Source organism: Syngnathus acus, chromosome 1 (assembly GCF_901709675.1).
Source record: "Syngnathus acus chromosome 1, fSynAcu1.2, whole genome shotgun sequence".
In the NCBI taxonomy this organism is placed as follows: Eukaryota; Metazoa; Chordata; class Actinopteri; order Syngnathiformes; family Syngnathidae; genus Syngnathus; species Syngnathus acus.
This window is the reverse complement of record NC_051087.1, coordinates 15,562,839-15,589,618: the sequence shown is the minus strand read 5'-3', so window position 1 is coordinate 15,589,618 and position 26,780 is coordinate 15,562,839. Positions and strand designations below refer to the sequence as shown.

The 26,780-nt window shown below is 40.3% G+C and overlaps 1 protein-coding gene across 1 annotated transcript; it reads left to right on the top strand.

Moving 5' to 3' along the window:
- Positions 1-436: 436 nt before the first annotated feature.
- On the top strand, positions 437-26,780 carry gpm6ab (glycoprotein M6Ab). The gene is made up of 7 exons (XM_037254965.1): positions 437-629; positions 15,752-15,944; positions 17,436-17,592; positions 18,719-18,872; positions 19,798-19,874; positions 19,978-20,043; positions 21,885-26,780. The coding sequence occupies exons 1-7, from the start codon at positions 593-595 to the stop codon at positions 22,035-22,037; spliced, it is 837 nt and encodes a 278-aa protein (XP_037110860.1). The 5' UTR covers positions 437-592; the 3' UTR covers positions 22,038-26,780.

Below are 26,780 nucleotides of genomic sequence, written 5' to 3'. Positions count from 1 at the left end.
TCACATTATTATTATTATTAATTTTCCAAAAGGGATACACCCTGGCCACTCCCTTTTCGAACTGTTGCCATCAGGCAGACGCTACAGATCAATTAGGTCAAGGACTAGCAGATTCGCCAACAGTTTTTACCCTACAGCGGTAGTCACATTAAATGCCGCTAAAAAGGGATGATTATGTCTGTGTATGTTCTTCTGTGGGTTTTTAGCTTGTATTTTTTTAAATCTTTTTATTCTATTTATTTTTTATTTTATGCACTGATCGGTTGGCACTTTTTAAATTTCGTTGTACATGTGTGACAATGACAATAAAGATCTATTCTAATATTCTATACACATGCACTATATCTACTTAGAGAGATCCATATGATTATAACGCCTATAAAATAGGATGCAAAAGAAGCCCAAATGAGGAGAGACGGCGCTAAAAGCAGGACTTCCCTGATCCTCCATCATTTGCAGGGAGAGAAAAACACATACGCGCGTGCACAGACAGCCTCCCACATACACGCACAAGCACACTGTGCTGAGCGCTAGCAAGGAGCTTTGAGACGTTTCACCCGATACTGAGACAAAAGGAATCTAATCTGCAACAATGGAAGAAAACATGGATGAATCACAAAGCCAGAAAGGTAGGATATAAAGGAAATATGTTATTTATTTTCATCTCATTATCTGTGTGCATTCTGGCATTCTTTCATTGTTCTGTTCACACATCCTTCCAAGTGGCTTTTTATATTGTAGGCAGACACACTATGCATGTGCTGCATCCAGAGGAAAAACACGATATTTACTGTATATGTATTGCTCATGGTCCAAATAACATTTTTCAATGTAATTTTCACTCCCAGACTCATTGTTTCTCATTATTTACCAGTGAGCGCATTCATCGAGTGACTAGTCTTGCAGAACATACGGCCATATTCTGTTCTGGGTCTTTTGATGAATGGATAATGAAGCAGATTGGGGATGAGATGAAATGGCAGACGATGTTGTTTTGCTTAGGAAAGGCTGGATGGACAGATGATATGGATGGAAGGAATTGTTGGATGGATAGGTGAATGAAGAACGTTTATGTAGAAAGGGGGGAAAACGTTAAAGTGGAGCAGTGATTGATGCCTCTATTGGGATTTTCTTTGTTAGCCTCTATTGTTGCCGCTTCACGCTTGTCTGAGCGCTTTTTTCTCTCCTCTCTACATGTCTCCTGTTTTCGGCTGTCTGTGCCCCTCTCCCCTGCCTACCCTCCATTTTTTGTCTATCTCATGAGAGCCCCGCGCTGTTTTTTTTTGTCGGTGTGACCGTTTATCAGTTTTTAATGGGATTTGCCGGGATTGTCTGTCCATCACAATGTTGCTGCATTTTTACTGTCTCGCTCTCCCTGCTCCTCACCATCATTGCTTCCCCTCTCTACAACCGAACAACCATTTTGTGTTCTTATTATATTTTTTTAATTACATGCTTTATTTAGCTCATCATTAGTCCCTCTGAGTATTTCATTTTTCAATCATGTTTAGACGATAGCCGTGTTTTTACAGTATGTTATTTGTCGTCTGTCAAAATGGGCGTGTCCATTTTCTTCCTTGCATTCTGTGAAACATGCATACTCCAGGCACACAAATTGTACCAATGACACAAATCATTTTTGCTTTGAATAAGTATAACTATTTGAATTGCATTTAACATTAAATTGAATTCCACTTCTGAATCCATAGAAACATTGTCATTTTCTTCCATTGATTTCTTTTATTCATTTTTTTGTCTGGAAGATATTTGATTTGATCGATCGGATTTGGGGTTGGTATTTGATGCAAACATGTTTTTCATTGTAATTATCTTTTATCCGTGCCGCTGTTTGTTCAGTCACTCTTCCCTGTCCTTGATATTATTCATTTTTGTCAAAATAGGAACAAGATTCAAACCTGATAATTAATATGTGGTTTGGCCTACGCCCACGAGACCCCCTCTCTCCTCCTGCAAGGCAGCCAGAATCATACTTAACAGCACAATAATTGCACGCAGATGAGATTTAACGGCATCACGAGTATTTTTTTCGTAAAGAAAATAATTTGTGAGTAATTAGAATTTAATGAGAGTTTCAATCATTTGTGGTACCAGCCTAATAATGTTTGTCTTCATAGATTTTATGTTCCACCTGTTTTTATTATGATCTATTAAGGGTTCATTCTTATCATTATGTCATTTAAAGTGGAGGAGGAAAATGTACAATCATAACTACTGCATCTTCTAAAACAATTTACAGTTATTTGTCTGTTGGGTGTATAAAACCCCTATTCTGATGGGCTGTTACAACTTCAAGTGGACTGCGGGAGGCGGAAGATGTTTTTTTTCCCCTATACATTGCCATTGCAAGTTTGAACATTCCCTTGTTTAGTATTCTTTTCATCTCCTCTCCATCATTTTGTTATCTTTCTGTAGTGTGACTGTCTGCGGACTCACTATTCTGTCATGTAATGTGTCTTCTATTGATCCTTTGAAAATGCAAGCAATAGAGCTATAAATAAGATTCATAATTAATACAATGGAGAATGACATTGTGGTGATTAACAAATTGCTTAATAGTTATTAGGATCATAAAATCAAGTAAACTATTTAACATATTAATAAATGCTGCAAAGGAGAGACCATCTATTAACTCCTGTTGTTTATCTGCACTGTGTCGAAGATTGATTAACTGAATGTAAATGAAAAACATTTGACAAAATTTCTTCAATCTGATCTGATTCAACGTTTTCATGGATATTAAAAATATTGATTAGGACTTGCATGTTGATGCGCCACACTTTCACGAGGAACAATTCATTCTGACATGCGCAGATCAACAAATTATACCGGAAATAGCAGTAGAAGAAGAAGCCATTGCGACTTGCGTGTCAACAAAACATTGCTCCATCTATTTCCACTTTAAACGTTAGCATTATTCTGCGTATTTTCCCATCTGCGCTGTTATACCGAATTAACACTTCTTAATGGAGCTGCAATGTATCGTCCAGGACAATTCTTGCGTCTGCCGAGTCTTTTGGTTGCTCTGCATAATAAGAATCGCATAAACTGACCACACAGAGATGCGCGGGAAAGAGGGTTTGTTCCGACTTTTGGAATAAGTGTTTTCATGTACGCTGAACCACCCCTCTTGTTTGAAATAAAATCATAATCTGAATTGTCTTGATCCGATCAGAATATTCCGAATGGGTGTGTGTTAATTTTTATTCCGATCGGGCTTCTAATCTGAATAAATGCGCGTCCATGTAAACGTAGCCAATGAGTAAAGTCCCTAGTGGCGAACAATTGCGGGTTTTTTCTAAAGGAACGAATACTGTTTTCATGTCAGAGTTCGTCAGGGCTTGTTCAAGGTCGCAAATCTTCGCCAGATGTTTGCCAACTGTTTTAGTGATTTTTCTTGTTGCGAGGAAATCTTTTACATGTGCAGGCGACCGTCTGGCGACCAAATGTTGTGGCTCAAAAAATGCCTGAAACCATTCAAGAACAGGATATTGTGCAAGAAGGCTCCTTCTCCAGATGGGTTTCCACGTCCTTTACTGAATGTCTGCGCTGATCGCGCCAGTGTTCACTCAGTCACTGTGAACACTGTAAAGGCTTCTCTGGAACAGAATGAATTACCACTCACTTGAACTGCTCCAACTTTGTCACTGTTCTCCAGAAACGTGGCAGTTGGCACTAAATGCTTACAGGTCTGTCAATCTCACATCTGTGGTCATAAAGTCCTTTAAGTACCTTGTTTAGACTACCTCAAGAGCATCTGACCACCATGTTGGATTCTTTGCCGTTTGCCAACAGGGCAAATAGCTCACTGGCTGATGCAGTCAACATGGGGCAGCACTTCTTTCCAACACTTTGACAATGCATTTCAAACCATCATCCTTGAAGTTCTCCACTCTATACCTGCCACTGAATTAACAACTTCTTAACAGCCGTGTCAACGTGTCTATGGAAAACTCACCCACATGCACCATCAACACCAGTCCTCTTTTCACTCTTATTTGTTCTCTATATAAGAGTGTACCTCAGTGCTTCCAGCTTTAAGCAGATGTCACTTAAGTTATTGTCTGCTTCAATGATGGAATTAAGTGTACATATCAACAGTAACTGGAGAAGCTGGTGCACTAGTGCAACCTGCACAACCTGGAGCTGAACATGCTCAAGACACAAGAAGTTGTGGACTGGAGGAGACATCTTTCACAAAGCCTGTTCTTCACATTGTCCAAATTATCTGTGTCAACAATCAAAACTGTCAAGTTTCAGGAAACTACAATCTCTGTGCACTGAAAATGGGAGTCCAGCAGAGGAAGTTCTTTCTGCTGCCACTTGGGAAATCTACCAGAGCAGTTGTGGAGACAGTCATTGAAACAGTTACGTGTTCATTGATGCTACTCAAAATGATTGTGCTTTGCATTATTTGGTAGCAGTGGGTCTATGGCAAAGCATCTCCATAGAGCAAACTCAGAATATGGTGATGTCCATTGAGTCTAGATTTTTGGTTTACATATCCTCCATAGTTTAATCACCCAATGAACAAACATAAAACAGGTCAGACATGTCATGTTGCTGGAAAACCAAAAGTGGAAGACATTAACGACCTAACGCCACTCTGTCTAGGGATTTTCGGAATAATCAAGAATGAGTTGTGGCATATGATGGTGCCAGAAAGGCTGCTGCTCTTTACAGGAAACAGCGAGTGGTCATTTCACTTTCTTTAGTCTGTACAAGTGTTCAATTAAGTCTGAAGGAAAGCTGACAAGAGACATACAAATGAAAATAGACCCTGTATATAAGCCTCGTATCCATTTCATTATTATGACCACTAATAGAGAAGAATTGAATGGAGAGAAGAAGTAGTCAATATAAATCGACTTAGCACACTCATAGCGGGAGCGCGTTAGTAGAGTGGTGTGAGAGCGGGAACAAAATACAAGAGGGGAAAATCGAATGCATCTGATTGTTGGAGACAGGCTGGCAAAGCACCAAATTCTTTTCAGGTTGATATATCTGCTTCTCTGCATATGAGTGGTTTGGGTCCTGTCAGAGGCGTAGCCAGGAATTTTTCCAGTAGGGGCGCACGCCCACAGGAAAAAAAATCGAACATCACCCACGCCGTTCGCTGATCGCTAAAACAACATCCGGGTCCGGGAGGCAAACGGTGAATGGATAACATCTCGCACATAGAATAGCGCAAGCACATTCGCGCAAGACCGAAAGAAAAAAACGGCATGAAAATTAAGATTTTTTTTTTTTTTTTTTTTTTTTTTCAACCGGGGCGCAGGGAGTCCTAACCGGGGCGCCGCCCCGGCTCGCCCCGGCTTGGCTACGCCTCTGGGTCCTGTGTTATGTTCATGCACACAACAGTATGTACAACAACAGTGAACATGGAATTTGCCTTCAGAGAATGAAATCAGAGTAATACATTGTTTCAATAATACATTGTTTTAAATTGAGGATTAATAGAACATATCCACCAACAAACAAACAAAATCAGATTTAATTCCATTGGATTGTTCCAGGAAATACATGTAGTTTGCTTTCATGATACAGACAAAATGATCTCTGATGATGTCCGATGCTGTTCTTATATCAGTGTAAAAGGTACTCAGTCATGTAAAATCTTTCAAACTGTGCACATTTTCAGTAAGTGGAGACTCAAAAAAACTATAACTTAATGTTTATAAACTTGTGTGCAAGGTGAATAATAAAGAATCTAATGTACATATACTTGCAAATTCCTTTTAGTAATATTTAATAGCTATATGGACCAGTCTTAAATTGAAGAGCCACAGCAAAAATTATGAATACTGGGAGTATCCTAACACAACGCTTGACTTTCAACTAATGACTAGTGACTTTCAACTAGTATCCATCCATCAATCTGTTTGTCCATCTGTCCAACTATTTGTTCATCCATCTGTCATCATCCCTGGCACCGCTTATCCTCATCATGTTTTTATTATATTTACATTCAGATTAAAGTAATAAAACAAAAGAGAATGCGTAAATTGTGAGATGGATTTTGTCCAGCAATTCTTTTAATTGTCAAATATGGTTACAGAATGCTACGGTGGATATAAAAATTCTACACACCCCTGTTCTAAAGCCAGCTTTTGTGGTCAAATTAGTTAAAACCTTTTGACCATTTTGATTGACCAATAGCCTGTACAATTAAATCGGATAATAAGAAAACTAATAAGAGAAGAGAATAACAAATAAATAACTGCAATAATAAGGTTGTACAAATGTGTACATCCTTTTCTCACTGGAAATATGACTGTGTTCAGAATCAACCAATCACATTCATACTCATGTTAAATGGACATCAGCGCACACAGTGCATCTGCTTAACCTTTTTCGAGTAATGGGATGTGTCCAGCTGATGCGATAGCAGGGGTGGTGCGTGGGACCCCTTGGAACATGTTAATTAGGATACAATGTGATGCAGAGGTGTATTTATTACAATTTTACAGACAAATACAGTCAAACCTCGCTTTTCGAACGTCCCGGTTCTCGAACAAATCGGAATACGAACGAAAAATTCAAGATTTTTTTGCTTCGGTTGTCGAACAAAAATTCGGAGGTCGAACCTCGCGAGATGAGCCGAGAGGACCCGAGAAAACCCGACCGCGCGACCCATATGCCGACTGACTCCGTTTGTTGTTATTGTACTTTCGTTACTTTGAGGATTGTATTAACCCCTAATCATGCCTCCAAAGAAAGCAAGTAGGAGCAGTAAAGCCATCCTAAAACAATGGATCAATGGAACAATTAAAGCAATGCGACAGTGAGCGCCCGGCGCGCTGCAGTTGCGCGATCGGACCAAATTAAGCTCCCTGCGCACTGAGGTCCACTAAAATTTTGGAAAGTACATCAGGACTTTGAAAATATTTTCTAAATTTCAGCGACGGCTCTGTCACAATAATGCGACCAGCGCGGTGCAGTTGCGCGGTCGGCGGCGCGCTACGGTTGCGCGTTTGGCGGTGCGCTGCAGTTGCGCGATCGGACAAAAATGCGCAAATGAAAAAATGCTTAAAAAATGCGTTTTTTTAAGTCTTGGAACGGATTAATTTTTTTTCCATTATTTGTAATGGGAAAATAGATTCGTAATTCGAACGACTCGCTTCTCGAACCGCCTTCGGAACGAATTGTGGTCCAAAACCGAGGTTTGACTGTAATACTAATTATAGTCACTGGGAAGAGTTGCGGGAGGGGGACTTTTTTCCTGGGGGATCATAACAGAGAATGATTGAGAAGCACTGGTACCCCAAATAAAATGTTGCTATTCTGGTAGATATTTTTTTGTAGTTACATTCAACAGTACATGCCATGGTCCAGAGTTAGCTTCAACAGAGCAACCTCATTGTACAAATACATTTTTAAGGCAGTAAATACTGTCCACCATGAATAAACAGTAAAGAGAGTCATCATCAAACAGTGACATTACCAAAAGCTGGATGTGCCTTGGAACTTGATGAAAAGATGAGAAATCTGGTCAGGAGGTGTACCAAAGGATCGACAGCACCATGGAAGAGTCACAACTACTGACTATTTAGTTCATGTGACAGCAATCTCTTCATGTGTCTGGGCTATGCTCATCTTACAAAAAAAAAAAACACTTCAACTTTTTGACCATAATTCCAAAAGGTATGTTTGGCACAAACATGACTGTTGATCACCAGAAGAATACCAAACCTACAGCGAAGCATGATGGTGCAGCATCATGCCATAACTTCAAAATCGCAATTTTCATTTGAAGGCGTCCCTGCTTTCAGCATAAAAAGGGCTAGTTTTGTGTGTTTCAGCTCAGTGGCCTAGTGGTAGAGTTTCCGCCCTGAGACTGGAAGGTTGTGGGCTAAAACCACCGGCCGGGTTATACCAAAGACTATAAAAATGGGACCCATTGCCTCCCTGCTTGGCACTCAGCATTAAGGGTTGGAATTGGGGGGTTAGATCACCAAATGATTCCTGAGTGCGGCACCGCTGCTGCTCACTGATCCCCTCTCCCCCAGGGGTTGGGTCAAAATCACACGGGGATGGGTTAAATGCAGAGGACAAATTTCACCACACCCAGATGTGTGTGTGACGACGCTTATTGGGACTTTTGACTTTAACTTTTTTTTTAGTCCTGCGCAGATTGAGAGCAATTTCTATTTCACTTGCTCTGCTGGCTAATTTGGTGAGAAAAAGCAGTCTAATTGGTAGCGCAGGTGGTGTATTTTCATGAGGCGCAAGCAGACAGTTTTGTCGCTTTGCGTACTTGTGGGATGGATGCCATCGTATTTCATCCAGAGATATGACAACAGTGTGGCAAAACCCCTCTGAATCATTCTAGAAATGAATTCATTGAACAAATTAGCCCCATAACGACAGCGCAACACAGCTATTGTGGGGGTGAAGGGGGGGCAGAAGTGGGTGCAAGGCGGTCTCCAATTGGCCACATCACATGTGCATTGGGCTACATTATTTGCAAGGGGAGATCTTGCAGTTTACCGATATAAACACAATTTTTTGCACAGACCGCAGCAAGTCTGTTTTCGCTTCTGTAAGACTTTGCTAATTTTCATGAGGAGATCCACGATAATTGCCCGTGAGTCTGCTACGTCCCATCCCAAATGCCCTCTACTGTCCATTTCTAGCTGTACAATGTCCAGGAAAATCTTAAAAAAAAAAAAAACTCCACCAATGTGGACAGTTAGACTGTGTTTTGCTTTAGACTTGAGCACAATAATAGGGCCCATGATCTCAATTGTTTATATTTACTTCTCCTCCTTTTATTCAATGGAGTTATACATGACATTTTTAGGAATAGTTTATTTATTTCTATTTTTTGATGAGATCACAAAAACCTTGTGTTTAAACAGGAGTGTGTATACTTTTTATATTCTCTGTAGGTCAGATATTATTGTAGTTATCACTCTTATTACTAAATGCCTAACAGTGCTAAGTGAATGTGTTGGTCACGTCTTAAAAGCAGAAATTGCAGGCACGAGTGTGAGCCATGGACAGTAATGGAGAGGCAAGGAGGGATTTAAGGTTGAATAAACATTCTGACTGACAGTTAGAATAATTTCAGAAGGCCATGCTAGCAGAGCACGCGTGTGTGATTGCGTGTGACTGTGTGCACGATGAGGATTTCAAGAATCTACAGTATATGGGACATTTGAGTTACTGCTGTCATTTGCTTTTGAGTTTAGCAATTGCATACATATTTTGTTGACCAAAGCAAAATAAGTAAACAAGTAAATGAAATGACTAAATACTAACACAACTGAGCAATCAAATAACAGCAATGTTAGCTTGGTTTAACCACAATAACAATATAGAATCTATAAACTCAAATGTATAGGCTGATTAAATAACTAAAAACAAAAATTTTAAAAGGTTCGACATTAACTGTGGTCTGATGGCCCGAAGCAAGTATTGTACTGAAGTGCATCGTCTGAAATGCACTGAGCCAGATTTCACTCCAACAATGAGCGGCAAAATACCCAAAGTCCATTTTGATTGCCCGAGAGTGTAGATTTGTTAGGTAAATCAAAGGAGATTGAGTTTGAAGATTCACCAAGACGCAAGCACACTTCCCTCATTTGCTTTGTCGATAAGAGGCCCCACAAAGTGCAGCTGCACCCCTGTAATTATCCCCCCAAACTTTTGTGGGATTGGTAAAAGTTGGTGACAGAAAAAGGTCCAGAATACGCCGCCTGACGTTTAGCAGGTCTTACCTTGTGTAAGTGACTGGTGTAGGGTCATCAAAAATGAAGAAAAACGACTGCACTATCAATGCTGTACCTCCTCAGAAAAAGGAATTACCCTCATGTTTATGGAGCACATACAGCCATTTGTGCTTATCGTGCCCCAGTTTTTACCAGGTCACTGGGTCTTGCCTGCTTATCAAACCCAAATAAGGAAATATGTGATGGATTATAATATGACTGAAGTATAGAACACACAAGGATAAATACCTGCTACACACATACTTTGTCTAATACAACTTAATTAATATGCATCCTCTACATCAGGGGTGGCCAACCCGCGGCTCGCGAGCCGCATGCGGCTCTTTGCCGGGTTTTACCGAAGTCAAATTCCTTGTTTGGCACGCTCAAACATGGCGAATAAAAACTCTTGAATCTTGAACTCTTGAATCTTCATGCGGCTCCTTTACGTTCGGCTCGCGAGCCGCATGCGGCTCCTTGCCGGGTTTCATGCGGCTCCTTTACGTTCATATCAACATTTGTGGGTTTATTTGTTTGTTTGTTTGTTTGTTTTTGTGCGTGTTTGCTTCGCTTGAGTTCAATATGGTATTTTCGTCAAACGCTGCGTGTTCGCTTCGCTTGAGTTCAATATGGTATTTTCGTCAAACGCGCATGCGCATGAGGTGAAATCCCGCAAAGGAGGAGGGGCAAACCCATTCGGGGGGCGGGGGGGATGTGGCTCTTTGCGGTACACAGTAAAAAAATGTGGCTCTTAGTCTCTGACTGGTTGGCCACCCCTGCTCTACATATTTCGAGTAATGTCATATTCATGCAATCACAAGCAAAAAAAAAAAAGCAGTCCCTCTCCACACATGCATAACACAGTGTGTCATATTTCCTCCATCTGGCTTAAAACTGCCTCACTAATGTGACAAATAATCATGATCTTTAATCAGAAAATGGCTGAATGGCTATTGTTTATGCAAATGTGTTTTTATATAGTAAGTATTGTTGCGTATTGTGAGCGATGTCCGTTGTTGAGCCAGAAAAAAAACAAAGGTGCGGAGTACAGAGTTGGTTCTTTATTGGCAAGATCTTGGGCTGTTTATGGCGGTCAGTACACATGGCATGGCAGCAGGTCAGCTTGTTTTATACTGTCCGGAAAAGGCGGGAAAATGTCACATGACCATTTGGTATCTGTGAGTGTGGGGGCGTCACCCCCCCTGTGTGTGTGTGTGTGGGGGGGGGGGGCGTGCATGTGTGTGTGTGTCTATCTGTGTGTCTTTATACAGTTCTGTGTGTTATATTCGTGTTCTGATTGAGCAGTTATGTTTATATGAAATAATGAGAAGATTTGCACATATATGAATATGAGATTGTCTAAACCACAGGTGTCAAACTCAAGGCCCGGGGGCCAGATACGGCCCGCCACATGATTTTATGTGGCCCGCGAAGACAAATTGTGCATCAAATTCGTGTGTCATTACTAGAATTGCAAATTGTCTTCACTTTTAATATCTTTTTTTTTTAAATATTTGACCAGTTTTTACTGGTCTGACTTGAAAACGAGTTATTTGTCAGTTTGTTTTGTAGCTTTTACTGTATATAATATGAGGTGCTCCTACATTTATTTGGGTTGACAGTCATAATGGCCCTCCGAAAGAAGCTATGACTACAATGCGGCCCGTGAAAAAACTGAGTTAGACACCCCTGGTCTAAACTAATAAAATATGTACACATTGCTGTTGCTCTCTCTTTAGTATACATCACAGGTGTCAAACTCAAGGCCCGGAGGCCAGATACGGCCCGCCACATCATTTTATGTGGCCCGCGAAGACAAATTGTGCATCAAATTCATGTGTCATTACTAGAATTGCAAATTGTCTTCACTTTTAATATCTTTTTTTTAAAATATTTGACCAGATTTTACTCGTCTAATTTGAAAACGAGTTATTTGTCAGTTTGTTTTGTAGCTTTTACTGTATATAATATGAGGTGCTCATACATTTATTTGGGTTGACAGTCATAATGGCCCTCCGAAAGAAGCTATGCGGCCCGCGAAAAAAATGAATTTGACACCCCTGGTATACATGATCTTAATTGTAATTAACATTTTCAAAATTTCAGCTCTTCAGTGCAAATTATTTTATACCATGTTTCCACCATTATGGCTCTCATTTTGACATAAAACATTGATCTCTGCAAAATAAATCACGGAATAAACTGACATGATTTGTGCCTGTGAATCTATGCAGGAAAATGTGTATTAGTATGGCTGTGATGCTTGCCGAGCTGCACTGTTGCCATGACAACGCTACAGGCAAAGTGGGTCAGCAGGCTCCTGCCACACCCCTGCTGGCATGGCAACATGGCTGGTCAATTAAACATGAGCAGTAGGATGACTCACACAAATGGAAACACACAAGCTCTTTTCTAAGAACTAAGGAGATGCTTTTATTGTTTTCAATACATTTTGTTTTTTGCATGTACTTGCATGTGGGCTGTTTATCTATGCGTGTGTGTGTGTGTGTGTGTGTGTGTGTGTGTGTGTGTGTGTGTGTGTGTGTGTGTGTGTGTGTGTGTGTGCGTGCGTGCGTGCGTGCGTGCGTGCGTGCGTGCGCGCGCGTGCGTGCGTGTGGTTCTTTAGGTATACACTTTGAAATTATTACAAAAACACAATAGATAACAATTTGAGCTAAAACAGCTGTGACCATTTTAAAGAAATTTCTAAATAAAGGCTAGTAGAAGACAGCGCATGGAGCTTTAAAAGTTAAGTTAAAGTCCCCATGATCATCACACACACATCTGGGTGTGGTGAAATTTGTCCTCTGCATTTAACTCATCCCCGTGTGATTTTGATCCATCCCCTGGGGGAGAGGGGAGCAGTGAGCAGCAGTGAGCAGCAGCGGTGCCGCGCTCTGGAATCATTTGGTGATCTAACCCCCAATTCCACCCCTTAATGCTGAGTGCCAAGCAGGGAGGCAATGGGTCCCATTTTTATAGTCTTTGGTATGACCCGGCCGGGGTTTGAAACCACAACCTTCCAGTCTCAGGGCGGACACGCTACCACTAGGCCACTGAGCTGGTTAAAACCCATCCAAAGCTATATTAAATGCTGTAAATTCAGAGGCAGCATTTGCCCCTCAAATAAACTCAGTGACCCAACCCCCGCTCACTATAATATTAAATACATTTTGCTATATATAACAAGTCCCGGAGTTCAGGACAAGCCACCATATATCATTGACAGACGGATAGATACCTACTCACCATGCTCACACTCACAGTTGAATAGAATGATGTCCTGGCCTTATTCAAATTTCAATTGGTAAATGGATTGCCAAAACCTGCAGGATGATAAGGAAAATGAGCACAAGTGATGACAAATTTGTCATTTCCTTCCTTTCCATTCAGTCATTAAATTTAGTTTGCTTGAAATAAAATCATGTCGTGGATGAGATCCGCCCGGAGTTCTTAAGGGCTCTGGATGTTGTGGGGCTGTCATGGCTGACACGCCTCTACAACATTGCGTGGACATCGGGGACAGTGCCTCTGGATTGGCAGACTGGGGTGGTGGTTCCCCTCTTTAAGAAGGGGGACCGGAGAGTGTGTTCCAATTACAGGGGAATCACACTCCTCAGCCTCCCTGGTAAGGTCTATTCAGTGGTGCTGGAGAGGAGGGTCCGTCGCGAGGTCGAACCTAGGATTCAGGAGGAGCAGTGTGGCTTTCGTCCTGGCCGTGGAACAGTGGACCAGCTCTACACCCTCAGCAGGATCCTCGAGGGCGCATGGGAGTTCGCCCAACCAGTCCACATGTGTTTTGTGGACTTGGAGAAGGCGTTCGACCGTGTCCCTCGGGAGGTTTTGTGGAGGGTGCTTCGGGAGTACGGGGCGCCGAGCCAACTGATAAGGGCGGTTCGGTCCCTGTATCACCGATGCCAGAGTTTGGTCCGCATTTCCGGCAGTAAGTCGGATTCGTTCCCAGTGAGGGTTGGACTCCGCCAAGGCTGCCCTTTGTCACCGATTCTGTTCATAATTTTTATGGACAGAATTTCTAGGCGCAGCCGAGGCGTTGAGGGGGTCCGGTTTGGGGACCTCAGCATCGCGTCTCTGCTTTTTGCAGACGACGTGGTGCTGTTGGCTTCTTCAGGCCGTGATCTCCAGCTCTCACTGGAGCGGTTCGCAGCCGAGTGTGAAGCGGTCGGGATGAGGGTCAGCACCTCCAAATCCGAGTCCATGGTCCTCGATCGGAAAAGGGTGGAATGCCCTCTCCGGATCGGGGATGAGATCCTGCCCCAAGTGGAGGAGTTTAAGTTTCTTGGGGTCTTGTTCACGAGTGTGGGGAGGATGGAGCGCGAGATCGACAGGTGGATCGGTGCAGTGTCGGCAGTAATGCGGACTCTGTACCGGTCCGTCGTGGTAAAGAGAGAGCTGAGCTAAAAGGCAAAACTCTCAATTTACCGGTCGATTTACGCTCCTACTCTCACCTATGGTCACGAGCTATGGGTCGTGACCGAAAGAACGAGATCCCGGATACAAGCGGCTGAAATGAGTTTTCTCCGCAGGATGTCCGGGCTCTCCCTTAGAGATAGGGTGAGAAGCTCAGTCATCCGGGAGAGACTCGGAGTAGAGTCGCTACTCCTCCACGTTGAGAGGAGCCAGATGAGGTGGCTCGGGCATCTCATCAGGATGCCTCCTGGACGCCTCCCTGGGGAGGTGTTCCGGGCATGTCCCACCGGTAGGAGACCCCGGGGACGACCCAGGACGTGCTGGAGAGACTATGTCTCTCAGCTGGCCTGGGAACGCTTTGGGATCCCCCGGGATGAGCTGGATGAAGTGGCTGGGGAGAGGGAAGTCTGGGAGTCCCTCCTGAAGCTGCTGCCCCCGCGATGCGACCCCGGATAAGCGGAAGAAGATGGATGGATGGATGGATGGATGGATGGATGGATGGATGGATGGATGGATGGATGGATGGATGGATGGATGGATGGATGGATGAAATAAAATCGTATCTTGGCTTTGTATATCCATCTGTTCTGGATCTCACTGATTAATTGAGACTTATATAGTTATCAACTCCACATAATTCTAAAAATATGAGGAGTATGTTGACCATCACTATGAAGTTAATATAGTAATATATTTGTGAAAATAATGAATAATGAAAATGAAAAAAGATTGATAATAGAAATAATTTTCTAATGCTTATCCTGTTCAGGTTTGAATCTGAAATCTATTCCATCCATCCATCCATCCATCCGAACCGCTTATCTTCACTAGGATTGCGGGCATGCTACACCAGCTGACTTCGGGCAGTAGGCAAGGGACACCCTGAACTGGTTAGCCAATTGCAGGACACACATAGACAACAGTCACAACCACAATCATACCAAAGGGCAATTTAGAGTGCTCAATTAACCTACAATACATGTGTTTGGAATGTGGAAGGAAACCGGAGCACTCAGTGTAAACCCACACAGGAATGGGGAGAACATGCAAACGCCACACAGGAAGCCCGGAGCCGGGATCCAACCCCATGCCTCTGAACTGTGAGGCGGACATGCTAACCAGTGTTCCACCGTTCCACCTGCTTCATCAAATGTCAAATATGACCCCTGTTAAAAGAAATATAGCAATAAATAAGTCTTTGAAAATGACTCTTGCATATTGTATATGAATACATTAATATCCCCAAAGGACAAACTGTAAGTACGCTGTGTCAGAAGTGACCTTAATAGCTTCAATTGCTATGCTATAGACACACCCACTAGCCATTTCAACAGCTTATTTCATAACATGTCACAACAATAAAATACTAAATAAAGGGGTGCTCACTTTGCCCTTTACCAACATTTACCATGTTGTGAATTTGTGGTCTAGTTTTTAATATTTTTCTTCCATTACAATAAACAAACAAACAAATAAACAAACAAACAAATAAAGTCAATAAAGGTCATTCCTGTATTGTCAACTCGATCTTCAACATGATAAATTTACTGTAAAGGCATTCTTGCATGACTCAATAATGTTTTTTTTTTCAGGTTGTAAGGAATGTTGTGAGCGATGTGTGGGTAGTTTGCCCTGGGCATCCCTCATCGCCACTATCATCCTCTACATGGGCGTGGCCTTGTTCTGCGGATGTGGTCATGAGGCTTTGAGTGGAACCGTCACCATCCTCCAGAACTACTTTGAGGTCATCCGAGCACCTGGAGAAACACTGGATGTGTTCACCATGTGAGTGACAACAACAATCCAAACCATATCTGGTTATCTGATCATGATTAGCCGGAACTTTTGTTTACATTTAAATGACTAACTGTCATGATGTCTTGTTTAAAAAATGCACCAATACTTTTGGCTTTTGTTACAGTTTGAATCATAATGTAGTTTTTAACATGTGTTAAGTAAAATCCCTATCAATCAGAGATGAGCAAGCATATATTCATATATTCACAAAACATGTTAGTCTATGTGGTCCTTCGACTCCTTTGGAAGATGCTACGTTACTCTGACTTTAGTAAATATTTGGTGGTTTTGAAGTGGAATGCAGGATTACAAAGTTAAAAGCTTAAATTCTGGAATTGTTCCTGCAAAACAAAAACAGGAGATGGGGGGTTGGGATCACTGGATGAAAATATGAACATCGCACTTTTGTTTAGGCTAACAATTTCTATTAAATGAGACACTTAAGTTGCCTTACATGCCCAACTGTAGTAGTGGTAAAATCAGAATTAGTACCTGCCACTGCTGATGATGAAGCCATTCATTTAAGTCTTAACTGGGGTGTCTATCCTTTTTTATTCTGAGGGCTACATCCAGAAAAATAGAATGATGCTAGAGCTACATTGAATATTTTTAATTTATCTTGCTAAACATGGAAAAAAATCAATCAATCAGTGAAGCAATTATAATTATTTTGTATAATATCGCTATTTTGTGTTAAAGACAATAAGGGAAATCATTTAGGAGGCGGTGGGGTAGCTAACTAGAATAAATCAGCCCCTATAATGAGTCACAGTTGAATCCCATCTCCACATTTAAAACCATATCAAGAACATTCTGTGGTAAGATGACCAGATTTGAAAACCATTAATTTAATATCGGACTTTGACATCCAGCACAAAGCAAAGGAAACCACTTTTGTTTCTAAAACGGAATTATCTGAATTCTCCACAGTGATTTGAAGAGAAATTGTGTTACTATTTTAGCTGTAAATTTATTTGTCTTTGCCTATCTAGAATTTTTTTTGTGTAATTGGTAGTTAGTTGTAATGGAAGGCCTCATTATTCACATCCCTTTGGATTTTTGAAAGCTCTGTTTCTAATGCTGCCCACCCCCACTTTTTTATTTAAGTAGCATTACAGGCCATGTCAGTTATTTATAGTGTATGCCGCAGCCTACCCAAAATGGACGGTAGGCCGCAAATGGCACCCGGTCTATAGTTTGGACACCTATGATTCAATATATGTTCTGGATCATTGGATCATTATATTACATGAAAAAGACAGGCTCTCCACGATGCACCAAAAAATATTGTTACATCATCACCTTTTATCACAATAGACATACTTCAGGATTATTTCCACTTTTATATCTGATTTCCTTTCTTTGAAAAATAAAATCCACCTCTGTAATTATTTCATGATTTGATGATGAAATGATTCATAATGTAAAAATTTAGAATGGACCTTGGGAATGAAAGAGTGATGTTTATTTTCACTGCAGCATTGACATCCTGAAGTACATCATCTACGGCCTTGCAGCTGGATTCTTTGTCTTTGGAGTGCTGTTGCTGGTGGAGGCATTTTTCACCACTGGAGCAATTAGAGATCTGTATGGAGAGTTCAAGATTACTGCTTGTGGACGCTGCCTGACTGCATTTGTAAGAAATCTTATATCCAAACACAACAGGATTTCACAGTTTTTTATATTTTGTTTCAGCTCATGCCGCCTAAGAGATGGGTGACTCACTTTATGGTCATCAACTGGAACCATATTCTATTGTTGTGAATTTTCAAACCAGGAAAAACAGAATAATACATTGATTTCTGAAACACGAATGTTTTTTTCAAATTTGACATCAAATAATTAGCACGGGAGGCATAACAGGATATTTTAAGCTGTGTTTTAAAGTTTTTCCCCTATTGAAAAATGAAAATGTTACTTTGCCAAGATATTGATTGTGAAAATTGCATTTAAGGGGAAACTTGTTAAACAGTGTTAAACTTGTAGCAAAACTTGAATGTAGTCTCACTTCGCTAATCACAATGACTACGTGAAAACAGAAATAGACCAACTGGGGTCCGTGCATGACATTGGCAGGTAAACGGCAAAATCTCCCCTTGCAGAGCACATGGCCATGATGTCTACCAAAATAGGGGCCTCGATGTTCCTCTTTTGAAGTTTTATTTTTTTGGAACATACGATTATCTAAAAAATTAACAAAGGTGATAAACTTATAGTACTTGTTGAGCAGGAATATTGCTAATTCTGCATTTTAAATCTTCTCAGCTGACCTTTTCACTCTGCTTATGTCTGCCAATCTAATTCCCAGTTGCCAAATGAGGGATGGGCATTATTTGCTCATTTTACAGAGGTGGATCTTCCACCACAGTTTCAGCAACCCCTTGAAGCCCAACATAACGAATCAGCAGGATGCCACGTGGGTGTGCCCACTAAGAATGTGCTGTCGAGTGCTCTGCAAATGACTGAAACCTTGTTAGCCAGGCCGTGTCTCTAATTGGTTGTTTTCCATCTGGCTTGGTGGTTTCTTGGAAATAAAATTTGAAGTACAAGATGGGGTCAGAGAGGACTCTTTTTCATAGATCAATTTACTCGTGCAACATTGTCGACATACGAGAGTTTTCACAAATATGGTTTTTTTTCTGAAAAATTTAAACTAGTGGATAATGGCCCTTGGATATATTGACTATTGTCTCACTAAAAGACTAGAAAAGCACGATTTATATTTCTAGTTTTGTGTTACCGAGTTCGTTCTGTCTGTTCAGCTGATGTTCCTGGCCTACCTGTTTTTCCTGGTGTGGCTGGGTGTCACAGCATTCACCAGCTTGCCAGTCTTCATGTACTTCAATGTTTGGTCCATGTGCAAGAACACCAGCGTGGTTGAGGGAGCCAACCTCTGTCTGGACCTCCGCCAGTTTGGTATGTAAATATTGTTAATGTTTGGATCAATGAATAGCACCCATGTTTCAAAGGGTAGTTCCGCATGAGCTAATTCGACCTTCACCCTTGCAGCAAAACATGTGTTCCTCACAATAATCAAAATTGTTCATCCCTGTACCTACATCTGTAATTATTATGCAAATTGGAATTAAAGTAGTTGTTTTGAAAAAGATATACTCACAGGTTAACCAATGGTGGGTGTGGTGTACTGTTACTACTAAGACCACCAAGGGGCGCTGTTGCAATGTAGTTGACAATAGGTTGTGAGTTAGTGCAACACTAAAGTGACCATTGAACCCCAGCAAGCCGTCTCAGCCTCTTATTATACAGTACAACACAACACAAGTGAGTATTTATCCCACGATACAGCAAGTCCAAAATCAGCATAGAGCTACATCGGGGGGCAGCGAAAACAATGCAGTGAAATTAGCACCAAACCTTTTAGCCTGCCAGAATGGCTGGCCCAGTGCACTGTGGGATGCATTACAGCAACATCCGGAGTTCTGTAGAAATGATGTGTGTCACTCCCCTTACTTCCAACATTTCTGTAAGCAATTGGGGGCAACAAGTTGTCTATTATCATCAGTCAGCAGCTCCTCATTTTTTTTTTTATATATAGGTCAGTGCATTTTGTGCTTTCATCAAATAAGTTAGTCTAAGTATTATTTATATTATTATTAAAAGTAATTCATTTAGATTTACACTAGTATGACAATTAATGTTAAAATATGAACATTGACAGTAAAATGAAAAATCTTTCATAGCTATTTTGAAATTACAACGTGAACGCCAACCGGCGTCACAGGAGGAATTGTGATCAACTTTGGAGGCTCCATTATACATATAAATTAAAGACACAAAAATGACAATTTCATTTAGTCTTGATCAGGTTTCTGTTCATCAGGGGCCGTGACCATATCTGAGGAGAGGAAGGTATGCACGGGATCTGAGAAGTTCTTCAAGATGTGTGAATCTAATGAGGTAACAAGTACAGTATGATTTGATCTGACTAAAATGATAAATATAAAACAAGCATAACAATAGCACACATGAACAATTGTAAGCCTTCTTTTGACTCTTGCAGCTGGACTTGACCTTCCATCTGTTTGTGTGTGCACTGGCTGGAGCAGGAGCTGCTGTGATTGCAATGGTGAGCATGCAACTTATTGCAAAGAAAACAATATTTAATTTCAACCAGTACCCCACCTCTTGGCCAAAGTCAGCCGGAAGAGGCTCAATCTCACCCACGACCCTATTGAGAATAAGCAATACAATGGATATTCAATTGATCATATATACCGTATTTTTCGGACTATAAGTCACACCGGAGTATAAGTCGCACCAGCCGTAAAATGCACAATAAAGGGAAAAGAAAACATATATATGTCGCACTGGAGTATAAGTCGCACTTTTGGGGGAATTTTGTTTTGACAAAATTCAACACCAAGAACAGACATGAACCAGCAACAACAGGTTAAACGATACGGTATGCTAACATGACATAAACACAAATGAGGAGCTGAGAACGGGCCTGACTTAACATTAACAGTGATTCATATAACTATAACATAAAGAACACGTTTATCAAACCATCTGTGTCACTCCAAATCATTAAATCCATCGAATTATTCGTCCTTTGTGTAAACAACGCCGCGTGTGCGGTGCGACGCTGACATCAGTTGCAGTTCAACTTGTTGCACAGGCCCATATAACTATGTATAAACTATAGTATATCAAACTATAATATAAACAACAATTTTATCGAACCATCCGTGTCACTCGAAATCATTAAATCCATTGAAATCTTCGTCTTCTGTGACCCCCCCGCTGCCTTCACGGCCTCCCTAGACAATGTGAAACTACTAATAACTAACATAAATAACAAGTTTGTCAAACTTTCTTTCTGCTGCTCGATTACCGTTTTCAGCTGCATATTTTACTATATACTTGCAGTTTGTAATCTTCAGAATATGATTTTCTTTTCGGTGCCATTTTTGTTAAGCCCTTCTCAGTTGATATGAGTGGTGAATTTATCAAAGCAGGCCTAGAGCGCCCTCATCCGGTTTAGTCTGAAAAAAACATGTGAAGTGAATCTACTTCACAATGACGGTAATGACGTGTGTGACCAAAAAAAAAAAAAATTATGTTAAAAATTTCACGTATAAGTCGCTCCTGAGAATAAGTCGCACCCCCACCAAAACTATGAAAAAAGGTGCGACTTATACTCCGAAAAATACGGTAGTTGTTTCAAAATGTTTTTTTTTTTTCAGTTAGGTACATTGCCGACTGAGCATATAACTGAATTCAGCTTCCTTTTGAAGGCAACAGGGAGGGGGGTGCTTGGCAAGTGAATCACTAAACTGTGCAGATTTGCACTGATGGCGTGATTCAGTTCTTTCAGAGATCTATCTCTATGCCGTATATAGTGAGTAAATCTACCAATATCACTGCTGTTAATGATAGTACCTCATAGTACCTTTGTCTTTGTCAGCCATTGCGTAAAAAACAAAATTTTGTCACAGACCTCCTTCTAGTCCTGTTTTGTTATTCCTTAGATTCACAGGGAGTTGGTATTCATCCCAGAAACACTCCACCCACTCACATGCTGAATTCAGAAGAACGAATTGCAGTTTAAAAAATGTGCTAGGCAAGAAAATAGGGTCATGGGCGGCACAGTGGATCACTGGTGAGCACGTTCGCCTCAGTGCAGAGGTTGTGGGTTCAATTCTGGCTGCAGCCTTCCTGTGTGGACTTTGCATGTTCTCCCCATGCCTGCGTGGGTTTCCTCTGGGTACTCCGGTTTTCTCCCACGTTCCAAAAACATGCATGGTAGGCCGATTGAGCACTCCAAATTGCCCATAGATATGATTGTGAGTTTGAATGGTTGTCTATATTCCCATATGAAAACAGGTTCCACCGTAATCTCAGCAATGAAAGTACGAAAATAACTTCTTCCTTCCTTCCCTTCTTGCTTTCCTCTTGTCCCTGTAGGTCCATTTTCTGATGGCCTTAGCTGCTAACTGGGGATACCTGAAAGATGCAAGTCGGATGCAGAAATATGAAGATATCAAGTCGAAGGAGGAGCAGGAGCTGCATGATATCCACTCTACACGCTCCAAAGAACGCCTCAATGCCTACACATAAACACATATGATGCGAAACAATGCATGCACTTACCAAACAGACACACTAAAGTATTTATTCACACACACAAACCTGCAGCACACAGTCATCCATACGAACATAACATATTAATCAATATACATCAGTATGAAAAAAATATATATATACAGACCTGTGGTAAGCAGCAAAAATGATGAAGAAAAGAAACATTGATATCCTCCGTGTGCTGACCTAGACTATGAAGACTTAAACTGACGATTCAAAGTTATGCAATATGAATGTGCAGTGCTTAACAATTTTAGTAGACCACCTGTCATTAAAGTGAGAAGATACCTTTCAGCATCATGAAGTGCATGAAATGTAGAGTTTTGATTTCACTGAGCTCTCGACTGGTCTGCTGGGCTTGTCTGAGAATTCAAAAAATAATTAACAATACCAAGTGAAACCATTGAAAGTAAATAGCTATGTGACTGATAATGTGGTTTACTCTCTCTATATACGTATATACTATATTTTGTAGAACAGTACATTTGAAAAATCATGGATAACTGTAATTACAATTTAGCATTTCAAAAAACTACTGGGGTGTTAATTGTTAAAAAAATTTAAAGGTTGTGTCATAAACCATATAATTGGGTAGTGGTTTAATAAAAATGCTAAGCACTGCAGATGAATTAAATGAAAGAACTATCATCAGAAATGTCTGCTGCTAGCATGACACTAAGCAACAGTCAGTCGAAGACACACGGAAGACTTCATTGTATGTAAGATCATCTTTTCATCGAGGGTGTGTAATATCAAGAAATCGCCATTAAAAACCGCGATACCGACAACGCGCAGATCACACACATGCACAAAAACACACAAACATATATTTGTGGATGAATGGTCAGTGTTGTGCAGGCAGTGTCGTATGGTGGTGTCATGCTGTGCTATGTCATTTATCCACATTATGATGACTGGTATTGCAAAGAAATATGGTTTACGGGAAAGTTTGTACTTAAATGAGTGCAAATGGGTAGCTTGACTCACATAAACCCTGACCAAATATTTTCTCAACTCTCATCTGGAGCCCAGTTTCATCGGTTGCTTCCTTGACAGTACTCACTTCCAATTACAATAAATACAAGTAGCCTATGCCACCAATGTTCATTAGCATAGCAGGCTGTGGCTTTTTTTTTTTTAAACAAAATGCACTTAAAAATGTTGATGCTAGTTAATCGTGATATTAATCCAAACATATTGCCTAGATAAGGTGGCATCACGGACCAGTAAATTGATAGTGAATTAGTGTTATTTATACTCTTTTCGTAATGTCAGATTAGATTGGGTCACAATTAGCATTAAAGGTGGTTGATGATTTGAAATAACTGTTGAAACTGGGCTTCTTTACCTTTCTCTGACAATGTTTGTGTAAACTTGTGATTTGTACTCCAGAAACAGCACATCTTAGCAGCACAAAATATTTTACAAAGTCATATCAATGTCATATTGTCTTCATGTCTGTTAAGACTACATTTTTCTCACTTTTTGGAATTTTTGCCACATTTTTACCAGCATCGTTCATGTGTAATTTTAACAGGGGTACATATAAAGGGCAGTGCGTAGGGGGTGGGGGCTTGGTATCACATTCACATTTTCATGTGATTCTGCACACACAACTACACTAAAAAATTCATCTGTACACGTATAAACACCAGCCATTGTGAGACTTTGATTCTATGGTTTTGCTATCATGTTCAGTAGTAGCTATGTCTTTGTGTATCTGGCTTTAATTGGACCAAAATTGCTTTTTTGTAATGAAATTAATCCAGATCCTCATTACAACAGACAACACGTCATTGGCATCAAGGAGAGATAACTGTGAATGGTATCTCGGCTGTTTAATAGTGGCTTTTTTTGTGTGTAGCTTTCAATGTAAGGGTGAGTGTGCGTGTTTTTTCCAGTCCTAACTGTGTCTTTTCAGAAGATACAGGAATGAAATACTTGATAGCTTTAACAGCAATCATTTTATTTGAGTTTAGTGCTTATTCCTTTGAGAATGCCACATTACCCTTTTATGGATTGAGAGCTACATTGCATCTTAATTGTAATTCTATGAAAATACATGTTTTGTTCGCATTAAGTGGCAAGAAACTGATTAGTAAAATGATTGTATGATTGTAATAAGCGCTGAGGGAACGTGAGTCTCTATCTGCCAGTAGAGATGGTTGAAAGTGAAATAGCTGAGATGAGGATGATTGATTGACTGATTAATAGATTGATGACGAGACAACCAGCAGAGACACGCACACACACATACACACACGCACACACAAACTCCACTATTGCCATCACTCTGAGCCATAATTCTGCTCTTTTACTGTTCACAGCAACATTCCACTATTTTAGTAAGAACCTTTAATGCTTTTTTGTCAAATCATAATTATGGAAGGGTGTCCAAAAAGGCAAATTCATGTTTTTTGTAAGAAATATTGTGCACGGCACCTACATATATTCTGTGTAAAGATTACATTTATGTGAAACAGTTGGGGGGAGCAGCCGAGAAAATGATTTCTGATAGGTAACAGTCTGAAAGGTGAAGTTTAGTCTCATTGTACAGCTTCTCACCCTTAGAAGTGTATTTACACACACACAAACACAAACACATACACAATATTGATGGAAGACAAAAGCATGTAAAATATATTTTTGAAACAATTAGGCTGGTTAATAAAACAAAGGTTGAGATTTTGACATGTTGTGATTTGGTAAAATTAAACAACCATCTTACACAAATTGTAGTATATAAGGTGCAACGCTTTGACATTGTCTTGACTATGAATTGGAAATGAACACAAGGTTAGACACAATGTTTTCTCAACATTTAAGAGCTTTTGAAAGATCGAATTGCATCATGTGGAAAACCACGGTACTGTGAAAGAATATATTGAAATCGAGTTAAACCAACTTAGAATCGACAAGGCGTCCTGTCCTGACAGTGTGTGAATGCAGCCTGGATGAGGCACAATAGGCAACCTTCACCAGATTGTGACTGTGTGCTTGTGTGTCTTGGCTGAATACATGTCAGTATTTATAAGGGTCTAGTTTTGCATTAACAGTATTCATTTCATATCATTTCATTGCCTGACAATGGATGTCTTGTCAGTGTTTTTAACCTCGGATAAAAAAAATGTTTTGTGCACTTATTGACCATTGTGAGCTCTCTATCTCTTATTATTGGTGTGTATGTGCATTGATGTCCCCTTTGTGGGACCTGTGTATAGTCTTGCAGCATTGGTATAACATGAAGAAGTAACAATGATGACAATGAATTAATTCATAAAAATGAAGAAAAACTTATTCTAGGTTAATGAAAAAAGACAGTGAATCTAGTTGTTGTTTGTGGCATGGTTATGCATTCAATGGTCATAATTTTAATGATTAAACAGTATGAAAAATAATTTCCACTAGCGCTGTTCTGCTATTTTTGTTTTGTTCCTCACTTTTTAGCTTGCGGTATTGAAGTCCTAGTTGCTAATGGTGTTGCTAAGCTAGCTAGCTTCTTTAGTTGTTTACCACCAGAGCAATATATTGTACCAGTTTAACAAAACTACAATTAAATATAACATTTTATCCTTGAATTTCTGGAATAGGCGTGCATGATGAAACTGCAAGTCATATTCATTGGATTTGCAGCTATGACGTAATGTATTGCTCTGGTCACCCATAATGCACCAACCAGCCTCAGCTCACGCCCTTTGCCTCTTTCTCTCACTTGTAGTTATAATGAGCAATTCCCTTTTTGCAAACGTGAAATTGCACTGAGGACTTTCAGTCTTGGTCCTTCAAACCATGTTGTCACTAAATCAACATGTTACCTAGCAACAAGCCCATGCTGCACAGCTCGTGTAGCCAAAGCAAGTCTACAACAACTCTTTAAAAAAAAAAGATAAAATTAAGGAAAATCTTGATTAGCTACAGTTGAAAGGGGACATGATTTTTGCTGGCTGTGGTAGCATGCTACAAAATGATGTAAGAAACAATCACAGATTTCCTGAACTGGAAATCTTCTGTGTGAATCAAAAATGTCACAACTGGTGTGAGAAAGAGGAGCGGACATGAGCTGCTTGCTCCCCATTTGTTTGAAACTCCCTGTGAAAATGTTTATATTGACTCATGCCAATCCTGCATCCTTCTTGTCAACCTGCTGTCCGGTGCTTAATTGGACTCACACTCCCAACACTTCCACAGCTCTAGCTTTGGTTATGTGTCAGTTCAGCATAAAGCAAACCTTCCAAAACATAAAATGTGATTCACAACATTTTGTGACATTTTATTTTTATCTAAGACTGGAACTTTACAGTGTGAGTTCTGCAGCTCTAATCGTCAACTCTGAATTACAAGATGAAAAATCGGCTCCTCTGTTCCTGAATTAATTCAGCTCTTGACCATCATGAGTGCCACCACAGGACTTAAAACTTTGTTGAAGTGAGTCTGAGTCTGCAACCTTAAAATGATTATCAGCTATATACTACATAAACAACAATATTAGACATTTTGGACGTAGGGAGATTTTTTTTCTTCTTCATTTCCATAGTAGAATTTTTGTACTCCACTGTATTTGCTTAGTAGCAGGCTTTCTTTGATTCACTCCCCCATTTTTGTACATATCTGTGCCAACAGCTTGGGCAGACAGTGGCTTTTTTATTTGTAAAGACATAAACTTGCTTGCATATATAAATAAAATGAAATATTACACTTGTGTACTTGTTGATAAGGAAA